The 21,885-nt window shown below is 36.7% G+C and overlaps 1 protein-coding gene across 3 annotated transcripts in view; it reads right to left on the bottom strand.

The window, feature by feature from the left end:
- The window catches only part of TENM1 (teneurin transmembrane protein 1), a 794,498-nt gene that overhangs the window by 264,669 nt on the left and 507,944 nt on the right, over nucleotides 1–21,885 (bottom strand). For all 3 annotated transcript variants that reach the window (XM_077888554.1, XM_077888556.1, XM_077888557.1), the window contains one exon: nucleotides 14,300–14,452. In XM_077888554.1, coding sequence (XP_077744680.1) covers nucleotides 14,300–14,452 — 153 coding nt within the window. The remainder of the gene's footprint in view (nucleotides 1–14,299; nucleotides 14,453–21,885) is intronic.

Here is a 21,885-nt window from a genome sequence, read left to right as displayed (position 1 = left end):
ATACTCAGTCATTTATAAAAATGATTTCAAAAGACAATCTTACCCTTTGAGAGCCTGCATCACAGTTAAAACAAGATAGATGAAGAGACATGACAACATGAATGAACATGTGGACTATAATTTAAATAAAAATAGCAAAGCAAGCTAGTTGCAGCAATTTGGTATTAAAGAGAATTTCTTACAGCTTGCAGATGGAAAATTTCTCAGCCTCTAACCTTTAGATTTGAGTGCATCAGAAAGGGAGACATCTCCCTGTTAGCAATCTATAACACTAAATAGCCTGCTCCATTTTATCTTTTCTCAAAATTTGTTATGGGTTACAATGTAGTGGTTCTCGGTTAATTTACTATTTAATTTTTTTTTCTTAATGCAGTTCAAAGTGGAAAACTAAAGAGAAGAAAATGACACACAGAAAAACAATACATAATGTGATTTCAGGAAGGCATTCTGCACCTGTATAAGTAAGTGGAATAATTTTGGTCAAACTTAATATTGACTCTGATCCTTCATTTGCAAGGTGTCAGAAGCAGGGTTAAAATATAGCACGAAGGTACGGATTTTGTAGCATTCAAGTTTTAATTGTCATATAATCACTTCAATTGCTATAGCACATCTGAAGGTGCAGGGAGACCATATTCTCCAGTAGTAGAAGACTCCCTTGCACAAATGCCAGAGAAAGTGCAGACAGCCCTGGATCATATCAAACTGTGCAGTACTATGGTTATTACAGTCCCACCAATATCCAACAATTTAGTTTGAGCTAAACACTCTCTTTATAGCTTACAACACAGGCATAAACTGCTGAGTGGTAAAAAACAAACAAACAAACAAACAAACAAACAAACAAACAAAAAAAATGGCAGATAGGCTGTCTTGAAGGATGGCAAACTAACTCACGGTTGCTTAGTTCAAAAGGAAAAGGTCAAGCTACCTGGATGGTAAATACAGAGGCCTGGAATTGGTGACACTGTGAGCAGTGGTTGTCTTGACTAAACTAAGGCTTCATTATCTCTAGACTCAGCCACATACCTGAATACTAATAACATAATTACTAAAAAGATTGTCCTTATAAGATGGGGTAAATAACTCTATTCTGGACACATACATGCATTTATTTTTCCTACTTAAGGTAGCTAGGCTGGATTTAATGATTCTGCACAAAACTCAGTGAAACATGAGTAGAAGATACTGACATGTAGGTATTAAAAAGATTCCAGTATCAGGTCCTTGTGTAAAAATGATTATGGCATTGTCCATAACAGCACTCTTAGCAGTCCTTTAAAGGCATTTGCCAGTTCCATAAAATGTATCTAAGCTAAGAAGATTCCCGTTTTATTAACTGAAGGGAATGTTGTCCGAAGGGATGAAAAAGAAATATGCTTTAAGATTGTATTTGCCTTCACTTCATCATATAGCACGTTCAGAATCTTCAAAAGACTTCAACAAATACCTTTGGAATGGTCTTTCACCTGAATCAGTCCTAGTGTATGTCTCATGGCTTAAGTACCATCTCCCTTTTGTTCCTTCAAACATAATAATTGTTTCATAGTAATAAATCATTATGAAATTTAGAGTATCAGTGCTTAGAACAAAATGGGGAGGTGAAATGAACCCCTAATCCCTGTGATCAAAAGCTGTGAAGAGATATAAAGGGCACAGTGAAAACCTATCCTACCCTTCACATCTAAGTAGCCATGTATAATTTTCCTTATACAAAATGTTGAAGGAAAAATATGTATTCAACTCTCAGTTCTTCAGGGACAGATTTTCCAGATTGTGTATTACACGTGCTTTTTATTTTGGTTCTATAGCCCAGGACCGTGCAGAAGAAAGAAAAGGAAGAATGAACCTTGTACATAATAGGTACTTGGTAAATATTGTTTGGATGAATTAATAAAATAGTAATATTGATAATTTATTTCATGATGTTGATAATTTATTTTGACATTTTGATACAAGGTTTAGTGGGAGGAAGAATTGACACATCTTCACATGGAGACTTTTAGGAATTAACTGTGAATAAAATATATTTAGAAATAAAATACCCCTGCCATCCCGACACTGATAACAGATAGCTAATTGTGCGGAAAAGTCTATTAGCAAATATTACACTTGAGAAATACATTAGTATGTAAGTGTAAACAATTACGTCGAGACACTGACAGACTTCAGAGTCCAGTACAGAAGCTCTCTAGTATTATAAACATCTTCTCAGACAGAAGTGAAATGGTATTGTCAAAATCTCACCATTAATTAAAACACTAATTTTGAATTGTATCTGACCCTGTATTATCTGATTGTTGAACATATTATTGTTTAAAAGACATAATTCTTGTTGTAGAAGTCTTTCTTTAAGATTTGCCATAAGGATTTCCACTTTCTCTAAACATTTTTAAAAATCTCACAGTTCTTATGGTGTGTTATAATGACCACTAAGTAGTATTCACAAACATTGGTTTCCAAATTTCACACTCTCCTGACTTGACATACAATCTCACACAGCAAAACACAAATTATGTTTGTAGAATATCAGTCTGTTGATTACTACCAATGGTACATAATGTAATCAATCTCTTTAAACTTTTTTGGTGAAAATTTGAATCGATATAAAACTCAAATTTATCATCATCACATTTTTACATATTTAAACATTGACTCAGAGTCATGGGTCAACATGGTATAAAACACCTCCTTAAAAGAAAATAATATTGCCACTAGCAAAAAAAAAAAAAAAAGAAAAAAACATATTCAAAGGTTAATGAATAAATATGGAAACACGCAGTGAAAAGTCAAAAAAGGAAATTAAAAAATGATTTCCATATCAGAAAGGGAGACAGAACATGAAAGACTCCTAACTCTGGGAAACGAACTAGGGGTGGTGGAAGGGGAGGTGGGTGGGGGGTGGGGGTGACTGGGTGACAGGCACTGAGGTGGGCACTTGACGGGATGAGCACTGGGTGTTATTCTATATGTTGACAAATTGAACACCAATAAAAAAATAAAGTAAAAAATCATTTCCACTTATAATATCATCAAAAAGAATTAAAAACTTAGGGATAAATTTAACAAAGAAAGTTGCAAGTTGGGGCACCTAAGTGGCTCAGTTGGTTGAGTGTTGAACTCTTGGTTTCAGCTCAGGTCATGATCTCAGGGGAGAGAGTCTGCTTGAAGATACTTTCCCTTTCCCTTTGCCCCTCCCCCCACTCACACTGGCTTGCATACTCTCTCTCTCCATCTCTAAAATAAATAAATAAATCTTTAAAAAAGTTGCAAGACTTGTACACTGAGAAATACAAAACATCACTGAAAGAAATTAAAGAAGACCTAAATAAATGGAAATATCCATATTCATAGATTACAAGATTTATTATAAAAATGGCAATACTTCCTAATCTGATCTACAGATTCAATGCATTCTTATCAGAATTCTAACTACCATTTTCCAGAAATACATGAGCTGAGCTAAAATTCATATGGAAATTCAAGAAACTCAGAATAACTAAAGCAATCTTAAAAAGAAAAAAAGGAAAACACTGGAGGCCTCACACTTCCTGATTTCAAAACCCATTAAAAAGCTACAGTAGTGGTGTTGGTATTCCGATAGCTATATAGATCAATGGAATAGAATTGAGAGTCAAGAAATAAAATATCACATTTATGGTCAACCGAATTTCAACCAAGGGCACCAAGACAATTCTATGGAGGAAAGAATAGGCTTTTCAATCAGTGGTGATGGACAAGTGGATATCCATAAGCAAAAGAGTGAAGCTTGAACCACTCCCTCATAACATATACAAAAATTAATTCAAAATGGACCAAATATCTACATTTAAGAGCTAACCTATAAAATTCTTAGATGAGAACACAGGCATAAATCTTTGTGACCTGGGATTTGGCAATAGTTTCTTAGATATGATATCAAAAGCACAAACAACAAAAGAAAAAAGAGATACATCTGACTTCATCAAAATTAAAAACTTTTGTGTCTCAAAGGACACCATCAATAAAGTGAGGAGACTGCCTACAGAATAGGAGAAAATATTTAAAAATCATGTATTGGATAAGAGGCTTAGAATCTAGAATACATTAAGAAGACTTACAAACTCACCAAGAAAAATACAAATAAACCAATTGAAAAATGAGCAAAGGATCCAAATAGACATTTCTTCAAAGAAGAAATACAAATGGCCAATAAGCACAGAAAAAGAGGCTCAAAGTCAATAGTCATCAAGGACATGCAAATTAAAACCACAATGAGAAACCACTTCATACCCACTAGGATAGCTAAAATAAAAATGAGAGATAATAACAAATGTTGACAAAAATGTGGAGAAATTGGCACCTTTTTATCCTTGGGTTCTCAAAAAAGCCGAGCACAGGTGTTCTAATAAAAACTTGTATGTGAATGCTTATAGCAGCATTGCTCATAATGTTCCAAAAAAGATGAAAAATCCACAAAAGGCCTGTCAATTGATGAGTGGATCAACAAAATACAGTATACTCGCATGGTGGGATATTATTCAACCATAAAAAGGAATGAAGTATTGGTACATGCTACAACATGGACAAACTTTGAAAACATTATGTTAACTGAAAGAAGTCAGACACAAAAGAATACACATTACATGATTCCATTTCCATTTATATAAAATGTACACACAGGCAAATCTGTAAATACAGGAAATAGATTAGCAGTTGCCAGGGCCTGGGGAAAAGTGGGGATATGGAGTAACTGCCAATGCCTATTGAGGTTTCTTTTCAGTGCGATGAAAATGCTCTAGAATTAAACAGTGATGATGGCTACACAACTCTGAATATGCTAAGAATCATCGAACTGTACTCTTTAAATCAGTGAATTATATAGTATGTAAATTATAGCTCAACAAAGCTGTTCCAAAAGATATGGTTATAAGTTAAAAACTGGCATGCACAGCCTGCACACACACATACATACAAACTGTATGAACTGCAATAAGAGTTTTGATGTGTTTCCAAGTAGTTTTAGATGGTCATCTGCTACCTAGAAGCCAAACTGTCTCCTGGCCAGTATTTAGAACATATAATTGGTAGTACACAGCAGCGATGCCTATTTTCTATATTTTTATACATGTTAGATGTTAGTAATATGTAGGTTATTATGATCACATCCTTCTGGACTTTGGGAGGGTGGCAGGGGGGCTGGTCATGGCTCAATTTATCTAGCACTCCCTTTTGTATCTTAGAATGTAAAGTCCCCAGAGGATAGGGCAGTCATGGCTGTCTAAAATCTTGACATCTACCTGCTGGGCATTTAATAAAGGCAATTATATTATGACCCATCTATCCCACAGTTAAGAGTGATAAGGGGGTTGTACATCCTCTTGTGCCAGGCCTCAGGAAAAAGAAACAGCCAGCAGAGGGACCAGTTCTTGTGGGTTTTTATATTTGCTATCACCTTTAATTTCTATCTTTAAGGAACCCAGAAAATCTTCAGTTGTATCAAATTAAAACTCCTTCTTGCAAGCAACACTCACTGTAGATAGTAACAATAGTAACAACAATAGTAATACAAAACCGGGAGAGACAGTACCATCTATGGAACACTTACTGGGTCCTCTTTTGGAAATCCTACCTCTCGTTTATTTCTGCAATAGCAAAATGCCTCTCTCATACTCGGTGTGCCGTAAAATTCTGTGTCCCACTTTCTCCCCGAGGCTCCTCCCTCCTCTTTTCTCCTGTCCAGACTTTGGTCCCTTCACACTCTCTTTTCTTACTGGCATCTTCAATGCCTCCCTCTCTACTGGTTTCCTGTTCTTCATCTTCAAACAAGCACAAGTCTCTCTTTAAAAAAAAAAAAACTAAAATGACCCAACTGCCCCTTCATCTAGTTATCATACTATTTCTCTCCTTGCTTTTCTTGCCAAGCTGTCTCCATCTGCTGCCTCTATCGCTTCATTATCCCTTTACCACTTAGGCTAGTACCATCTGCATTTCCCCCCCACTCCTCTATTCATCCATTCTCCTAAATACACACTCTGTAAGGTCAATTTGGATTGATTTTTCTGGTTTCTCAAGGCCCAGCTCAAACTACTCCTCTAATAAACAATCATCTTTTCATCTTTTGTCTTTTAAGCCTCTTAGTCACCTGACCATCTTATTTCTATTGCTGTGCACCAGTTGGTTGCAGGTTATTTTGCATTGTGCATGCATGTGTGCCTGCTTGCCCCAGGTCTTCTGTTGAATGGGGCCTTTCTCGAGGGCAAAAGCTATGTCCTCTGCTTCATTTGTGAGCTTTCCACAGTCCTTCATACAGTTAAAATAGCGTCTCGACTCACATAGCACTAAAAATCATGAACTTCTATGCTCGTGAATTCTAAGATTTCATTTTTCTTCCCTTGATATTATCTTCACAGAGAGTTTGGGGTGGTCAAGAGTCATTTTTCCTACAATATGACTTTTTGCTTTTATTCTTCCCTTTCTCTGAATGACACTGGCAATGGGAATATGGTATCTGTGTACAGTTCTGATCAAGATACCTTCGGTGGGATATATAATGGACACAGCAAAAGGCTAATAAAATGACTAAGGGAAAATACAGTTACAAGACGAGTTCTGAACTAAGACCAAAGGCTCATAGTATTAGAAAAGTGAAGACTAAGAAAGGATATGTGATTATTTTCTACAGGATCGCCAAAGTTATACAAAGGGAAATGCAGACAGGTGCATTAAATCCTGGAACTCTGAGATTTTGTTTTCAAAAGTAAATCTTACCTACGAGAATTACCTATGACTTCAGGCAAAAGCTAGTGAGTGTTTGAACTTCCTCCAAAAATAATATAGGCAGAAAGATATGAACAGATACTCCATAGAATTAGAAACACACGTGGCTGGTAAATTTCCACACTGCACTCCCCCATCCACCAAAAAATACTATGATGTTATAAAGATGTTATGAGAGGATCCCCTAGCTATTGAAGGACTACTCCAGAAGGATCAATATGCCATTCCACAGCACACCACTCAGGGGCCCTTTCATATACGTACCATTAGGCTAGAGGGACCACAAGGTAGCTACGTTCTACAGGAAAGGTGGTGTATTAGTCAGACAAACAAACAAAAGTAAAATGAGGATTAAAATGAAACCAAGAATGAAACATTAAACATATATGACCAAGGACATTTAACATGAATTTTTTATACCATAAATAAGTTTGCCTTTTAGCATGGTGAACCCTTTCCATAAATCTGTTTTAGAAGTCAGGTCTCCAGTATGCTTTAGAAAAGCCTTTGTTAAAACTGAAGTATATTGATAAAGTGATTTAATATAGTAGAAAACAAGCTGCAGCACTCTAGCGGGGCCCCCTGAAACCTTGTATTAGAGAAACATCTATACAGCATTATAGGAAACATTTACCGTAATTTGCCATCAATCTTTAAAAATAATAATGTTACGCTCCCAACATGGTTGTCTTTGTTAGTGCATTACTACTATTTTATTTATGTGGTTTGTTGTGCTTATATGAATTATTCCCAAGCCTACTACCATGTCCTGGGTTCTAATATTCTTTAAGTAAAAGATACTGAAACTATGGGTTGATTCAAAGGGCAGTTGAGTGCATTTTCATATCCACATGTCCTATGAACCGATATTGAAAAGCCACAGAATTATACTGCAGGAATGTGTTCTATCTGAATGAATGCACAATGATTACCACAAAATGAATCTACCCACTGGCCAGGTCTGTGAAATAAATATCAGTGAAAGTATAAGTAAATCTGGAATTCAAGCTTTCATTTAAAGTCCACAATTGTCACTGAATAAATTGCCTTCAATATAAATATGCAGCAGGTAAAACAAAACACCCCAACAACAACATGGCCAAAAAAAAAAAAAAAAAAAGCAGTGCACACACACACACACACCTTCCAGCTAGGTTTACAATGAAAGGAGGTCAGGAAAGGTACATTTAGGCTGTTAACTTTCAATTGCCAAAATGTGTGTGTTCTGCTTTGAGGAGGAGGGAGAGTCTTGCTAAACCTAGATCTTTGGAGGGAAATGCAAGATTTGCAAAGTACTCTTAGAGAAAAGATATACATTTGACCATATGCATTCAGATTTTTAATCAAGACAGCTGTTACTTAAACAACCGGCCTTGAGAAAAGAAGTTTAAAAAGAAGAAAGAAAAGGCTCAAAGAAGGGTATTGAGCTGACACTAAGGAAAGTCTGGATCCTCATTTCAGCTATGCCTGTTATGCAAGTCAAGTCTCTTAACCTTCTTGTGTTTTCCTTTTCAAGTGTAAAACAAGGGTAACAATAGCTGCTACAGCATAAAACTGTTATGTGGATAAAAGACATTAAAGTATTTTGAAATTGTAAATGCTCTCTAAGTGTAGGCTGTTATTGTTACATACATGTCAAAAATCCAAACTTATAAGGCAGAAAACTGGGAATTAATTATTTGAATTATAACAGAATCCTCTGCAAGCAATTTAAATGGCAAAGTGGCTTACAAATTTTACAGACATACATTTCAACCATTTTCTAGGAGCATACATGCCTTTTGCAAAAATAGGTCCACTTTTATTTGGAGTGGCTAATTGTTCTTCCTCAACTGCGGAATTCAAATCCACTGACTCATAATGTACACAGCTGGAGGGGACCTCAGAGATAAGCCAGTCCCACTGAGCATCACCCCTTATTTGTCAAAGCTTTAACAGCTGGGAGGAAAATGGAAAGCAAAGAAAGGCAAGGGGGAAGGCAGGGCGAAGTGTGCCAGGAATCTGACCCTCTTTCCATTTTACCTGCAGAGTGGTGGCTTTTATCTGTTTTTTATTTGTGCTTTCTGGGTAAGATTTAATTTGCAAAATGTGTTTCACTGCCCACTATCCCTCCTCCACTCTCCCAAAAGTTTTAAAGCTGAAGGAGAGCAGAATTTGCCACCCCACAATATTATTCTTCGACATAAGGATCATCTTGAAGAAACAGCAGACATAGAACAACTATGCAGAAGTTCCCCTTTTGTAAGGGGACATTTATGTCTCTCAGGGAACTCGCCATCCCTAAGGGTGTCTCCCTCTCTGTACCAGGAAAAAGAGGTGTCTAGATCTCTAGAAACTCTTAGCAATGGAGAAGGAGAGGACTTAAATCTGCCTACCAACCATACTCCAGCTCACAGTGCTTTGCCTGACAGCCACCCATGACTGGCTCCCCACGCTCCCAACATCTTTTGTCTTTAGCCAGAGAGGGTATTTAAGGAGGTGGCTTGGGCCATTCCAGGAGTTACTCAGCTTTCCTGGGTCTCTCCTGTGTATGTGGGGGGCATATGTTAGTAAACTTGTTTGTTTTTCTCCTTCTTGTTATTTATTTATTTTTATTACAGCAGGGGTGGGTGGGGGCCTCGGCTAAGAACCTAGAAGGTTAGAGGAAAAATTATTTTTCAACCCTTACAAAGCCAACTGCCTTTTTTTTTTCAGAGAAGAAATAGGAGGCCAGAGAGGTGAAGCTCTAGTCATTGCTTGGTCTGGGCTAAAGCATCTTCACGACAGACTGTGAGCTGTGTCATATCAATCAGCTATATGTTGTTTCTATGGTCATATATTCAGCAGACATTGAACTGGAAAATATATTTCCCCCCCTTCAAAACTTTGTGGGGACAGACCTTGTAGAATGAATTTAAGAGAAATGCTACTTTCCCCCAAGGCCAGACTTTTGCCAAATTATAAAGGAGAAAAAGGCTGACTTGAGTATCCATTAGCTCTGTCTCTCCACCCACCTTTTTTGTTCCCGTGCTCTATTTTGGCATCCACCCTGCAGGAATTCAGTCCCGTCAACTAACCGATAAACTTCCTCATTCAGATAACCGATGACAATGTTGGACTTGACCTGAGCCCTATGCTCCTGGACAACTGCTGGTTAAGAAATCCTCCCAACCTTTTGCTTTTCAAAACCCTCTCATTCTTTTATGTTTTAGAAAATGGCTTATTGCAAAGCAGACGAAAAACCAAAAATAACCCCATTAAAAACCTGTTCTCATATGATTATTAGATATGGCTCTCTGCCCACCCTTTCTCATGGCTCCTGTAAGAACTGTAGAAGACTCCTTTGTTGACCTGTAACGAGGCCAAACATGTACCTTTCCCCTTTTGCTGGAACCTGCTGTAAGCCCAGATATAGACCCTCCAATGGTCTCTTCTTTGTCTCATAAATAATTATCTGACATTACAACTATTTGTTTCCCTTCAACCAGCTAGACACAGACAGAAACATTTCCTGCTCAGTTGACTGACTGAGACTTCCCAGGAGTACAAAACAATCCCAACTGTAAATCATTCCACGTATTTCTTATCCACTCCTCCTATAAAAGTCTAAGACAAAATCCACTTTGCTCAGACACCCTGATCTTCCTATCTGCAACGCTTTCCATATTGCAATAGCCTGAATAGAATCAATTTCCCTACCTATTCAGTCTTTGCCTTTGATACTTCCTTAGAAAATCTCTTGAGCAATTTATATGTTTAGTTTGTGTTATATTATTTCAGTAATAGATGAGGGAACAGAAGAGTTGGAATCAAATGTCCTCTGTTCTAGTTCAGATCTTTCTGTGTGTTCTTGACCCTTCTGGATCTCCATTTCTTCATCTTTAAAAAAAGACATTGGATTTGATAATGTTCAAGATTTTAACATTCCATATTAGTTGATAAATTACACCGTAATTGTTTTTAGTTCAATTTATGTATGTGACATGACTCAGGCCTGTGACTAAGTCTTTTACTTTTTTCTACTGCCTGCTCTGTTTAAAGTAGTCGTTACATAATGTTTATTAGTTAAGAGAAAGAGTTGAGTAGTCTGTAAGCCTCTAAGGTAGTAGGGGATGTTTTAGTATAATACCTTCAATTCTATAAATGTTTATCGAACAACCGACAGCTGGTTTTCCTGGTAGGTTCCAATATGTGATTGTGACTTATGTCTTCTTTTCAAATTAAATTCAAATTATTCAAATAAGTTTCAAAAATAAAATGTTAGCATATGAAATGTCTATAATCAAATATTCTGTTTTCTTTCATTTGGAAAACTAAGTGGTGAGAAAGTTCTTTAATCTCCTAAGGAGAAGCAGATATATATAACTACTGTTAATGGGGAACCAATGCCAGTAGAAATTGATTTTTTTTACAGTGATGTTCTATTTATCCATCACTTAGATGATAAAGATGATAATTACAAAATGATAGATATTGAATTGTTAAGGAAAGAGAGATCAAACTTTAAAAAGAGAAAATATCTAAATTCCAAGGAGGCCATCATTTGTGGAAAAGCTGATAGTTCAAGAGCAGGATCTACAGTACCTACTGGGATGTCACTAAACTAATGGGATGTACCCTCTCAAGGTAATTTTCCAACAATTTGGTCCAATTATAATTACTGCTAAATTAAACAACGTGCCTGGCATTGTGCTTTACAACCATTATCTCACTTGTTCCTTACAACCAGCTTATGAGACAGGTACTATTATTATCATCTCCCTGTTGCAGATAAGGATATTACTTCAGCAGGGTTATATCAATTCATTGCCTGAGGTTGGAGAGTCAGGAAATGACACAGTATTCAAAGCCAGATCTGTCTGACTCCGGAGTCCAGGCTCTTAACCACAGTGCTACATTGCCCAATCCTCTAGGAAAGTGAGGAAAATAATGTAAAAAGGATTATCTGGTTTTTAGTTTTATATTTTAATGCATACAGCATCATTAAGACAAGCTTCTACAACTGTATTTATGGGGTATGTGATGTCCAGAAAATCATAAAAGGATACAGCTGACCAGTTGAAAATATCCTTCTAGGTATATTACATCTTCTGCAACATTTGGTTTAGTATACACATGGCATTATAAAACAGGAACTATGTTTTTACTTGGTGAGTGATATGCAGTAAAGACCTAATACAGCAGAACTATGATGTGCAGTTACAGTTAAGGTTTTGTTCTGACTGACATAAAAAGTCAATCTAAGATAACAACTTGGTATATATGGCACCAGCCCTTAATGATTTTTCTTAATAAAGTATTAAATTGAAATTGAACTTGGTTTGGCCTGTTTGTTGTTATAATTGAGCAGAAACTTAAAAAAACATTTTTTCATTTATGAAATTTGTTATAACACATGAAAAGATAGCTGTCTAGAATTTTTCTAAAATCTATCACAAATAGACCCTGGTGCTTTGCTATCATTGTGTAAAGTGTCTTTTGTGGTTTTCATATATCTTTCATGTGTAGATTTCAGTACAGTGTAGAGACAAGGCTCCAAAATCAGACCACCAGTTTCTAGATCTGTGGCCTTGGGCAAGTCGCCTAAACTCTCTGTGCCTCTGTTTTCTTATTTGGAAAATGAGGGCCATAATGTTACCTTCATAATATAAGACACATTAAGTGTCTGGAGCAATTCTTGGCACATGGCTAATTGTGCAATAACTTTCAGTCATCATCATCAAACTACTACTAACCCTTGAACAATGATGGAGTTAGTTGTGCTGATCTCCTCCCTCTCAATCCCATACTGTCAAAAATCCTTGTATAACTTGTGACTCCCCCCAAATTTAACTACTAATAGTCTACTGTTAGCCAGAAGCCTTATCAATAACATAAACAGTGAATTAATACATATTTTGTATGTTACATGTAATATATACTAGGTTCGTACAATAAAGTAAGCTAGAGAAAAGAAATGTTATTAAGAAAATCATAAAGAAGAGAAAATACATTTACAGTCCTGTGCTGTATTTATTGGAAAAAGTCTGTAGAGAAGAGGACCTGTGCAATTCAAACCCGTGTTGTTCAAGGGTCAACTGTACTTTGTGGAAGGGAATTACAGATATCTGAATAAGAGTAAACAAATGAATATGCTCTGGTGATGACTATGTGATCACCTTCTGTCTAGCATGCTTCATTTTTCCTCGAACAGATAATTCAGGATTTTCCAGTGTGAATGGCAAGAAACCCCTAGGCACCAAATGGTGGCTTTTGTACTTACAGAAATAAAGGAATCAAAGAGTAGGAAAGAAGGTAAGAGAGAAAAAGCCCATGTCCAAGTGCACGTAGACCCTTCTCTCTGTTATTTCTGACCCTCTGCCCCTCTCAGCAGCAACAATGGAATTGCTGGGAAAGGTCAGCCAAGGCTAGAGACAGTATTTCTAAATGAGGACGTAAAGCAAACCGCATTGTGAATCAAAAACTAGGACAAATCATAATGTTTTCCTGAAACCTAAGCATGAGTTTTTACTGAAGCATAGTCCAAAATAGAATTACATCTTCAAAATCAAACAAAAACAAAACAGCAAACCCTACCAATAACCCCGCAAAGAAACTTAAAACACAAGTAAAGATTAGTAATTCAAACAACTACAAAACAAAATAGCTTGTTTTGGCAACTAACCAGCCGAAATAAGACTGTCTTATCACCCTCATAAAATTGTAAGTTTCTTGAGGGCAAGGTTTGGGTCATTCATTCATTCCTCTGTTTATATGTGATCTCCTAAAAATATTTTGGACTGTACTGGCTCTATATTGTGTTTTCAATTTCTGCTTTTGGAATTGACATCCTGAAATTGTACATTGTTTGAGTCCCTGTGTGCTGAATCCTATTTCAAGAGAAATAATAATACAAACTTTCAGCTATTTTTAATACCTGTATATCGAGACTAAGATCATTCAATGTGAATAAGATGTTAGGAGTGGTGGTACTGTGACATTTATTGTAAATAAGTCAGGTAGTTCAAGCTTATGTTGGTTAAATTGAACAATTCAGTACTCAAAGTATTTTTTCCTTTTCTCCAACTGGGAAGAATTCATGTTTCCCAACTAGAAAAAAATTCATGTTCCCCCACTTTGACATAAACATTCACCCTTATATTAAGCATAAAAGGCTTTTTCTTATTATAAACAGAAGAAATTTCCATATACCCTTTGTAAAATGTTATATATAAATGCTGGGCTTGGACACAGAGAACTTAATCAAAATCCCATGTTGCTTCAGGGTAGTTATATGCGAAATGCAATTTCCATTGTATTGAAACCTCCATCCTGTAAATATTTATCTATTTTCAAAATTGCCTACATATTTGAAAAGTTTAATTGGTTTATACTCAAGGCACGAAAGGAAAATTTGCTTTCATAAGACATTTACATGTATTTATTCTGTCCACGTAGAGTACTTCTTTTGAGTGATCATGAAATCTAATGTGAAGTGAAACCATCCCAGCTTTGGTTCTAATGACCAAATTAGAAGAAAAGTAATCAATAGTCAATAAATCAATCATTTTGATCACTGTACCTTTTTTCTCTGATTTATCGGAAACTTTTCCTCCAATTGGAGAGTAAGTAGTATCCATGGATTCGGTCCCTCTGTTCCCTTTGCTAACTCCATTTTCATAGAGCTGTCCTTCAACTGGTTGCAACTGCCAAGTCAGGCCGAACAAATGTACTGCTGCAAGAAAACAAGCCATACATGAACTTATTCCAGACTTGCTGAGAAGGTCTCTAAACCAGCTGTTCCTTTTCACCTACAAATGCCATGACCAGTTTTCTTTTAGTTAGGCCAAGCAGCTTAGAGTTTATATCTACATCATACATGTAGTTACTTTTCTAAGGAGCCCATTGTTAAAATGTTGAGGCTATAGCTATCCCAGTGATAGCTGTTGGGGCATTAAGGAAGCAACTGCAATGGGATTAGATGCTGCTCCTCAACACCGTCAGCCCTTCCTTTCCCATTTCCCTTAGCTGTGGAACTCCACTTTGTATATGGAAACTGCAGAGTAATGGTGGACAGGCTATGGCGAGAACATGGGAGGCCTTTGCTATGGCTTTGTCTGATTCAATTCAATGCACCCAACGTTTCCTGAGTGCCTCGTGTGTGTAAGGTCCTATGACAGCTGCTACAGATGTTAAAATAAAGATGCCCATTAGAGTAGGATTTGGAAATCATACAAGTATAAAATAACTATAATATAATGCAGAGTAATTGACATGATACAGGTTCAATTGCTATCAGAGGATTAAAAAATATCTGGGTTGATCAGAGTGCAGGAAAATGGGCACTCTCATATACCCTTCATGAGAGTATTTAAAAAATCATCTTTGTGGAGGGTAATGTGGCACCACTTATCAAAAAACCTTAAAATTTGGCTTACCTTTTAGCCCACAATTCCATTTTTATGAATTAATTATGAATGTGTACAAACTACAAGGCTATCCATTGTAACATTTAAAAACTAGTAGAAAGTTATGATCAATCTAAATATTCATCAAAAGGAGATTAATGAAATAACTGATGATGTTATAAATAATACAAGATTACATTGCTATTAAATCATGTTACAGAAGACTATGAACTGGCATGGGAATAACTATGATGCATCAAATGAAAAACATCAGGCTACTAAACAGTATGAATAGCATGATCTATAATGTGTGTGTATAGATGTGTTGATGTCTGGAGACAGAAAGGGTTGGGACGATATGTAGCAGCATGTTCACAACAAGAGGGCTTATGAAGGGTTTTAATTTTCTTCTTTAGGACTTATGTATGGTCCATTCTTCTTATAATGAACATGGGCAATGTTTGCCAAATGGGGGAAAAGGAATTTTTGTTTTTTAAAAAAATGGTTTAGTCTCTCATTTCAAATAAAATAATCCTTACAAATTATAATTATTTTTTAACGATTTTATCTATTTATTCATGGATACACACACACACACACAGAGAGAGAGAGAGAGAGAGGCAGAGAGAGACAGAGAGAGAGAGAGAGAGGCAGAGACACAAGCAGGCTCCATGCAGGGAGCCCGATGCGGGACCGGATTCTGGCTCTCTAGGATCACTCCCAGGGCCAAAGGCGGCACTAAACCACTAAGCCACCGGGGCTGCCCTTTACAAATTATTATTATTTTTTTACAAATTATTTTTAAAAATAAAAGAAGTGATTTATTTTCTGATGGTTGTGGCTAGGACATTCAGTGCTATGTTAAATAACAGTGGTGAGAATGGAATCCGGGTATGGGTCCTGATTGTAGAGTAAAAGCTGTTTTTCCTCACTGAGGATGATATTACCTATGGGTTTCCGTATATGGCCTTTACTATGTTGAGGTATGCTCCCTCTAAACCTACATTGTTGAGGGCTTTTATCATGAATGGATGTTGTACTTTGTCAGATGCTTTTTCTGCATCTATTGACATGGTCATACGGTTCTTATCCTTTTACTAATGTGGTATATCATATTGATTAATTTGTAAATGTTGAACCACCCTTGCAACCCAGGAATAAAATATCACCTAACACCTGTCAGAATGGCTAAAATCAACAACATAAGAAACAACAAATGTTGGAGAGGATGTGGAGAAAGGGAAACCCTCCAAACTGCTGGTGGGAATGCAAACTGGGGCAGCCACTCTGGAAGACAGTATGGAGTTTCCTCAACAAGTTAAAACTAGAACCCTACAATCCAGCAATTGCAGTACTGAGTATTTACCCCCAAAATACAAAAACACTAATTCAAAGGGATACATGCAATCCCATGTTTAAATTATTTACATTATTCACAACAGCCAAATCATGGAAATAGCCCATGTCCATCAACTGATGGATAAAGGAGATGTGATATAGATATAGATATGATAGAATACTACTCAGTCATAAAAAGAATGAAATCTCGCATTTGCCAAGACATGGATGGAGCTAGAGAGTATAATGCTAAACAAAATAAGTCGGTCAGAGAAACAAATATCATGATTTCATTCATATGTGGAATTTAAGAAAAAGAACAAATGAGCAAAGGGAAAAGATGAGAGGGAGGCAAACCAAGAAACAGACTCTTAAGCACAGAGAACAAACTGATGACTACCAGAGAGGAGGTAAGGGGTGTGGGTCAAATAGGTGATGGAGATTAAGGAGGGCACTTGTGATGATCACCAGGTTTTGTGTGGAAGTATTGAATTGCAATATTGCACACCTGAAACTAATATTACACTGTATGCTAACTACCTGGAATTAAAATAAAAACTTAAAAAAAGAAGTGGTTTAAAAGAACAACAGATTAAAATTGGCTTGGCTGATCAGGGATGCTTTAATGAAATAGGATTAGAGATGTACCTTGAAAAATGTGTAGGGTTTTGACAGGTGACAGCAATGGGTAGAGTGAGGGGGCAGGCTTAATAAAGCACGAAGTTGAAAAGCACAGCATGTATTTGGGGCAAAGGAAGTGGCTGGGGTTGGCTGGAGTATAATTATGTATAGATGGTAGTGGAAGTTAGGGCTCAAAGGGAGGATTAGGACCATATTGTGGAGAACATTGAATGCCACACTTAGATATTTGAATTCAATTTATTAGGCAGCAGGGAGGCATTGCTATTTTCTGAGCAAATGAGTGTTATGATCAGTTTTCTTTAGGAAGATTAATTTGATAGCAATGGGGAGCACTGATGATTTCTAGGTAAAGAAATGATATCATCAGAGCACCCTTTGTGGAAAGATAAATCCAATACTAGTGTGGAGAACGATGAATTGGAGGCCCAAAGAGTTGGCAAGAACACAAATTGGGATGGCACTGCAATAATCTAGGTGAGAAATAATGAGCGTCTCCATTAGGGCAGTGGCAATGGGAATGCAAAGAAGGCAATTCCTTAAGGAGAAATTGCATAAATATCTTCTCAGGGTTTGCCAACTAGTTGTGCGTGTGTGTGTGTGTGTGTGTGTTTGTGTGCGTGCGTGCGCGTATGTGAGTACCTGCATGCACACATGTTAGTGTGCTGAGGGCAAGAATAGAAAAAAAGGAGGGAAAAGGAGAACTCTAAGGTTTAGGTTTTGAGCCTGAGTACCTGAAAGCACAGTGCAAGGATTAACAGAGTTAAGGGATTCTTCACTTAGCCAGCACTAGCTACAGATAACTGATGCGGCAGACGTGTTTGTTGAATGACTATTTGGTTTGGGGCAGGATGGGGTGATGGGAGAAATATAATGAGTTCACCTTTGGAGGTGCTGGGTTCCACACACCAATGGGCTATCCAGATAGTCATGTTCAACATAGGAGTTTTGGAGGTTTGAAGTTCTGGTGAAGCATTAAGGCTAGAACCAGACTGTGGAATCATGGAAGCACAGAGGCAACAGCTGACACTGAGAGTAAATGAGGTCACCGAGGGCAGATAATGTTGGAAGAAAACAATAATTAGGACAGGATCTGGGGAAATCCTTTTATCTGTTTTCTCATTGCAATTTTTAACATCAACCAAATCTTACCGAAAGGAAAAAAAACGTGGATCTGTTCATAATCCATCTAACATTTTCCTTTATGTTCCTTAGGCAGAGTGAAAGGGGCTAATTTGTATGTCTAATACTCATATATAGTATATGGATTAGCAACCGAGAACAGGAAAGCTAGCCAGATAGCCTATTTAAAAATCATTCATCCACTTTTAGTTGGAGCTAGAGATTTCTAACACCTACCTCCTAATTTATCCTTAAAACTTTTAAGCATTTAATTGGTTTCTACCCTTTTCTTTGGATTAAGGCCAGTACTGCCTGATGAATTTCTCTTGCAATTATTGGAAACCACTGAAACTCAAATGATCATTATTCTGAGTAAGGTACAGTATGGCAAAAGACATAAAGTATGGTTGGTTTAACATACTCCAATTAAAGGGGTTTATTAGTTTTTAAAGAAAATTTTGTCTACTCTGTTCCCCAAATAATGTGAATATGATGGATGTTAAAAGCCATATTGAAAATGTGTTGGATTCCCTTGGTTCAGTTACTGTTGTGAAATTAGATTGGCCATAAGGAACAAAAGGCATAGTAGTTTTGATTTTGAAGATCAAGGAGGATAGTTTATATACTTTAAGTTAAATCCATGTCTTGAGGACACTCAAAAATGACAGAGAAAATGCTTGTGCTGAGAATCACTTCAAAATAATAAGGCAAAGTATTAATTTTTCACCATCAAGTGGAATGGACTACTTCCAACCAATCAAGACAGACAAAGAGGTGTGGGCACATTTAGTAGAATATTCTTTGAGAGTAGTGAAGCTTTATCATTTTTTGAGTTTACTTTGTCTTTTCCAGGCAATAATCATTTTGTGATATGTATTTGTATGAATACATAATGCAAGTTAATTTACTTGCTACAGGTTATGGGTACCAAAGCAAGGCTACTTGGTCTTTTTTTCTCCTCCAAACTGAACTTCCATATGCTGATTTGAGAAAGGAAGTCAGAAAGTATGTGGAGGGTAGACTAAGGTAACTAACTCCAGTCTTTGAGTTCTGTTAGAAATAAGTAATATTTTGTTCGTACTAAGACCAATAGATAAAATTATGTTGGCCTTTGGGACATACCAATACTAGAAAGATATGGTGGTACTTCCTATGGGATGTTATTAATTCATTCAACAAATATCTACAAAGTATATGCTGGGCACATTGGGAACGTTGGGAAGACAGACAAAGGTAACAAAAATATTTGTCAGGACACCAGAGGTACTGGCTGACCAATATGGAATGGGATATAAACAACCAATATAGCCTCACCAGGACACACTGATTGCATATCAGCCTTGGATGCAGGATGAAGATACAGAATCCTGAGCTTCTAGAGGATCCCCATCCAGATCTATGCCACATATTTTTGGCCACAGTTTTGAGGCAAATCCCACAAATCCAAGTATAAACATTATAAGCCAACTGCTAGAATTAAGGGTATAACTAGTAATGAACACACTGGCAGTATTAAATTATATTCATAGCTTGATTCAACAAATATTTTTTTGCATGTCTACTTGTGCCAGGCACTGTTTTTCTAAGTTTACAGCAGTGAATAATCTCTACTTTCCCAGAACTCGTATGAATGGGTGGTGGGTTAAGACATGCAGGCAATGAATAAATATATGATATAATTAATATAATGTAGCTGTGTAGAAACAAAGAAGCAAATAAATGAAATAATGTCATGTAGTTATAAGTGCTATGAAGAAAAAAGTAAGACTGGTCAGGGAAGGCTTCTCGGAGGAGGTAATATTTGAGCCCAGTTTTGAATGAAGTGAAGCCATATGAATATTTAGTTGAACAACCTTTCAGGAGGAAGGAACAGCAATTACACAAAACTCTTAAGTTTTGTGTGTAATGTGTGAGGAACACTAAGGAGCCCAGTAGGAGTGAAGCTCAGTGAGGAAGACGAGTGGTAGGAAAACTTAAAGTGAAGGACTGTACCCATGATTCTGCTGTCTCTGTGCTCTAACCAACTTCACAAACTGGTCATTAATAAACATTACAAGTGAACAAAAGTAACAAAACTAAATCACACATACTGGAACATACACCTCCAAAAGAGCAATGCTAGTTCTAATACGTCTAATATAAGTACTCCTGATGCAAAGTCAAAGCTGTTTCTCCTAAAGACATATATAAAAACAGACATCCTCAATGAGTAGGGGGACATCCCAGATCTGGGATGGAGACATTCTAGATCTCTCCAGGAGTACCAGTCCCATATAATACTTCACTGAAATTCAATGGCTGGACAGAATGTGTATGCCTATTCACATAGTCCAGGAATAATGCCTTTTCAGCTTATTAAAAATGGCAGTCCCTAATGCTCTAGCAAATATTCCTTAGAAAGGAGTCCTGTATATTCGATAATTATTATCCTTCTTGGTTTATCCCATTGCAAAAAGCTATGCTCTGAAATTATAAATTTATTACAAAGGCAACAAATAGAATACCTCACAGTCCCCAATTGCCAAACTGGATCAACAACATTGGATCTCAAGGCAGGCTAACTTTAGGAGAATAAGCTCTTCTTAACTTGCACATTTCTTGAGGCTGAAAGCTCTGAATCTTTTTGCAGTTACTTCTCTGCATTCTCTGTTAGGATGTTGTTTTTTTTTCTCTTAAATAAGATTGAAGGCCTCTATTAATGTTTATAATTGATGCTGCTTCCTCATTCCATTCCCCTTCAAAAGGCAAAAATATTCACTTATAAGAGATACCATAGGAAATGCTCCAGAAGTAGATGCAGAAAATACACGCCAAATAACCTAGGTCTGTACTGTCCAACGCTGTAGCCACTTGCCACAAGTATTTGAAATGTGGTTAGTCATTAGTAGTTGAACACTTAATATGAAAGAAAAAAATAGAATATATCAAATTAATTTTTATACTGACTACATATTGAAATGACAATATTTCAGATATATATCAATTAAATAAAAATTTTAACTAATCCCAACTGGTTTTCTTTTACATTTTTAATGTGGCTACTATGAAATTTTAAATTACATATGTGGTTTGTTCTGTATTCTTATTGGCCAGTGCTGATCTTGACTATCTAGAACATGCCACAAAGAGATAGGATGTTTCTCTTTTAGCACCCTATCATAGGACCTACCATGTTATATTGAAGGTATCTATGTGTCTGCTTCATCATTATTAAAGTATTCAAAGGGTATGGCCCACGTCTTCTTAATTTTTCTATCCCTGGTATCTAACTCAGTGCCTGGTAGTTAGGAAATACTCTACTTATACACTGCTGATGGGACTATAAAGTGGTAAGGGAGCTTTAGAAAGCAATTTTGTGATATAGGTAAAAATGTAAATTGGGAATGTCCCTTGGCCAAGGAATTCAACTTCCATGAATCTACTAAAGAAATCATATATAAGGGAAGCCTGGGTGGCTTAGTAGCTTAAGCATCTGCCTTTGACTCAGGTAATGATCCCAGGGTCCTGGGATCAAGCCCCACATTGGGCTCTCTGCTCAGTGGAGAGCCTGCTTCTCCCTCTCCCTCTGCCTCCCCCCACCACCACTTGTGTGTGTGCTCTCTCTCTCTTCCTCTACTCAAATAAATAAAATCTTTTCTTAAAAAAAGAAATAATCACTTAG

This window comes from Canis aureus, chromosome X (assembly GCF_053574225.1).
Source record: "Canis aureus isolate CA01 chromosome X, VMU_Caureus_v.1.0, whole genome shotgun sequence".
In the NCBI taxonomy this organism is placed as follows: Eukaryota; Metazoa; Chordata; class Mammalia; order Carnivora; family Canidae; genus Canis; species Canis aureus.
The sequence above is the reverse complement of the archived record's forward strand: the minus strand, read 5'-3'. Positions and strand labels throughout refer to the sequence as shown.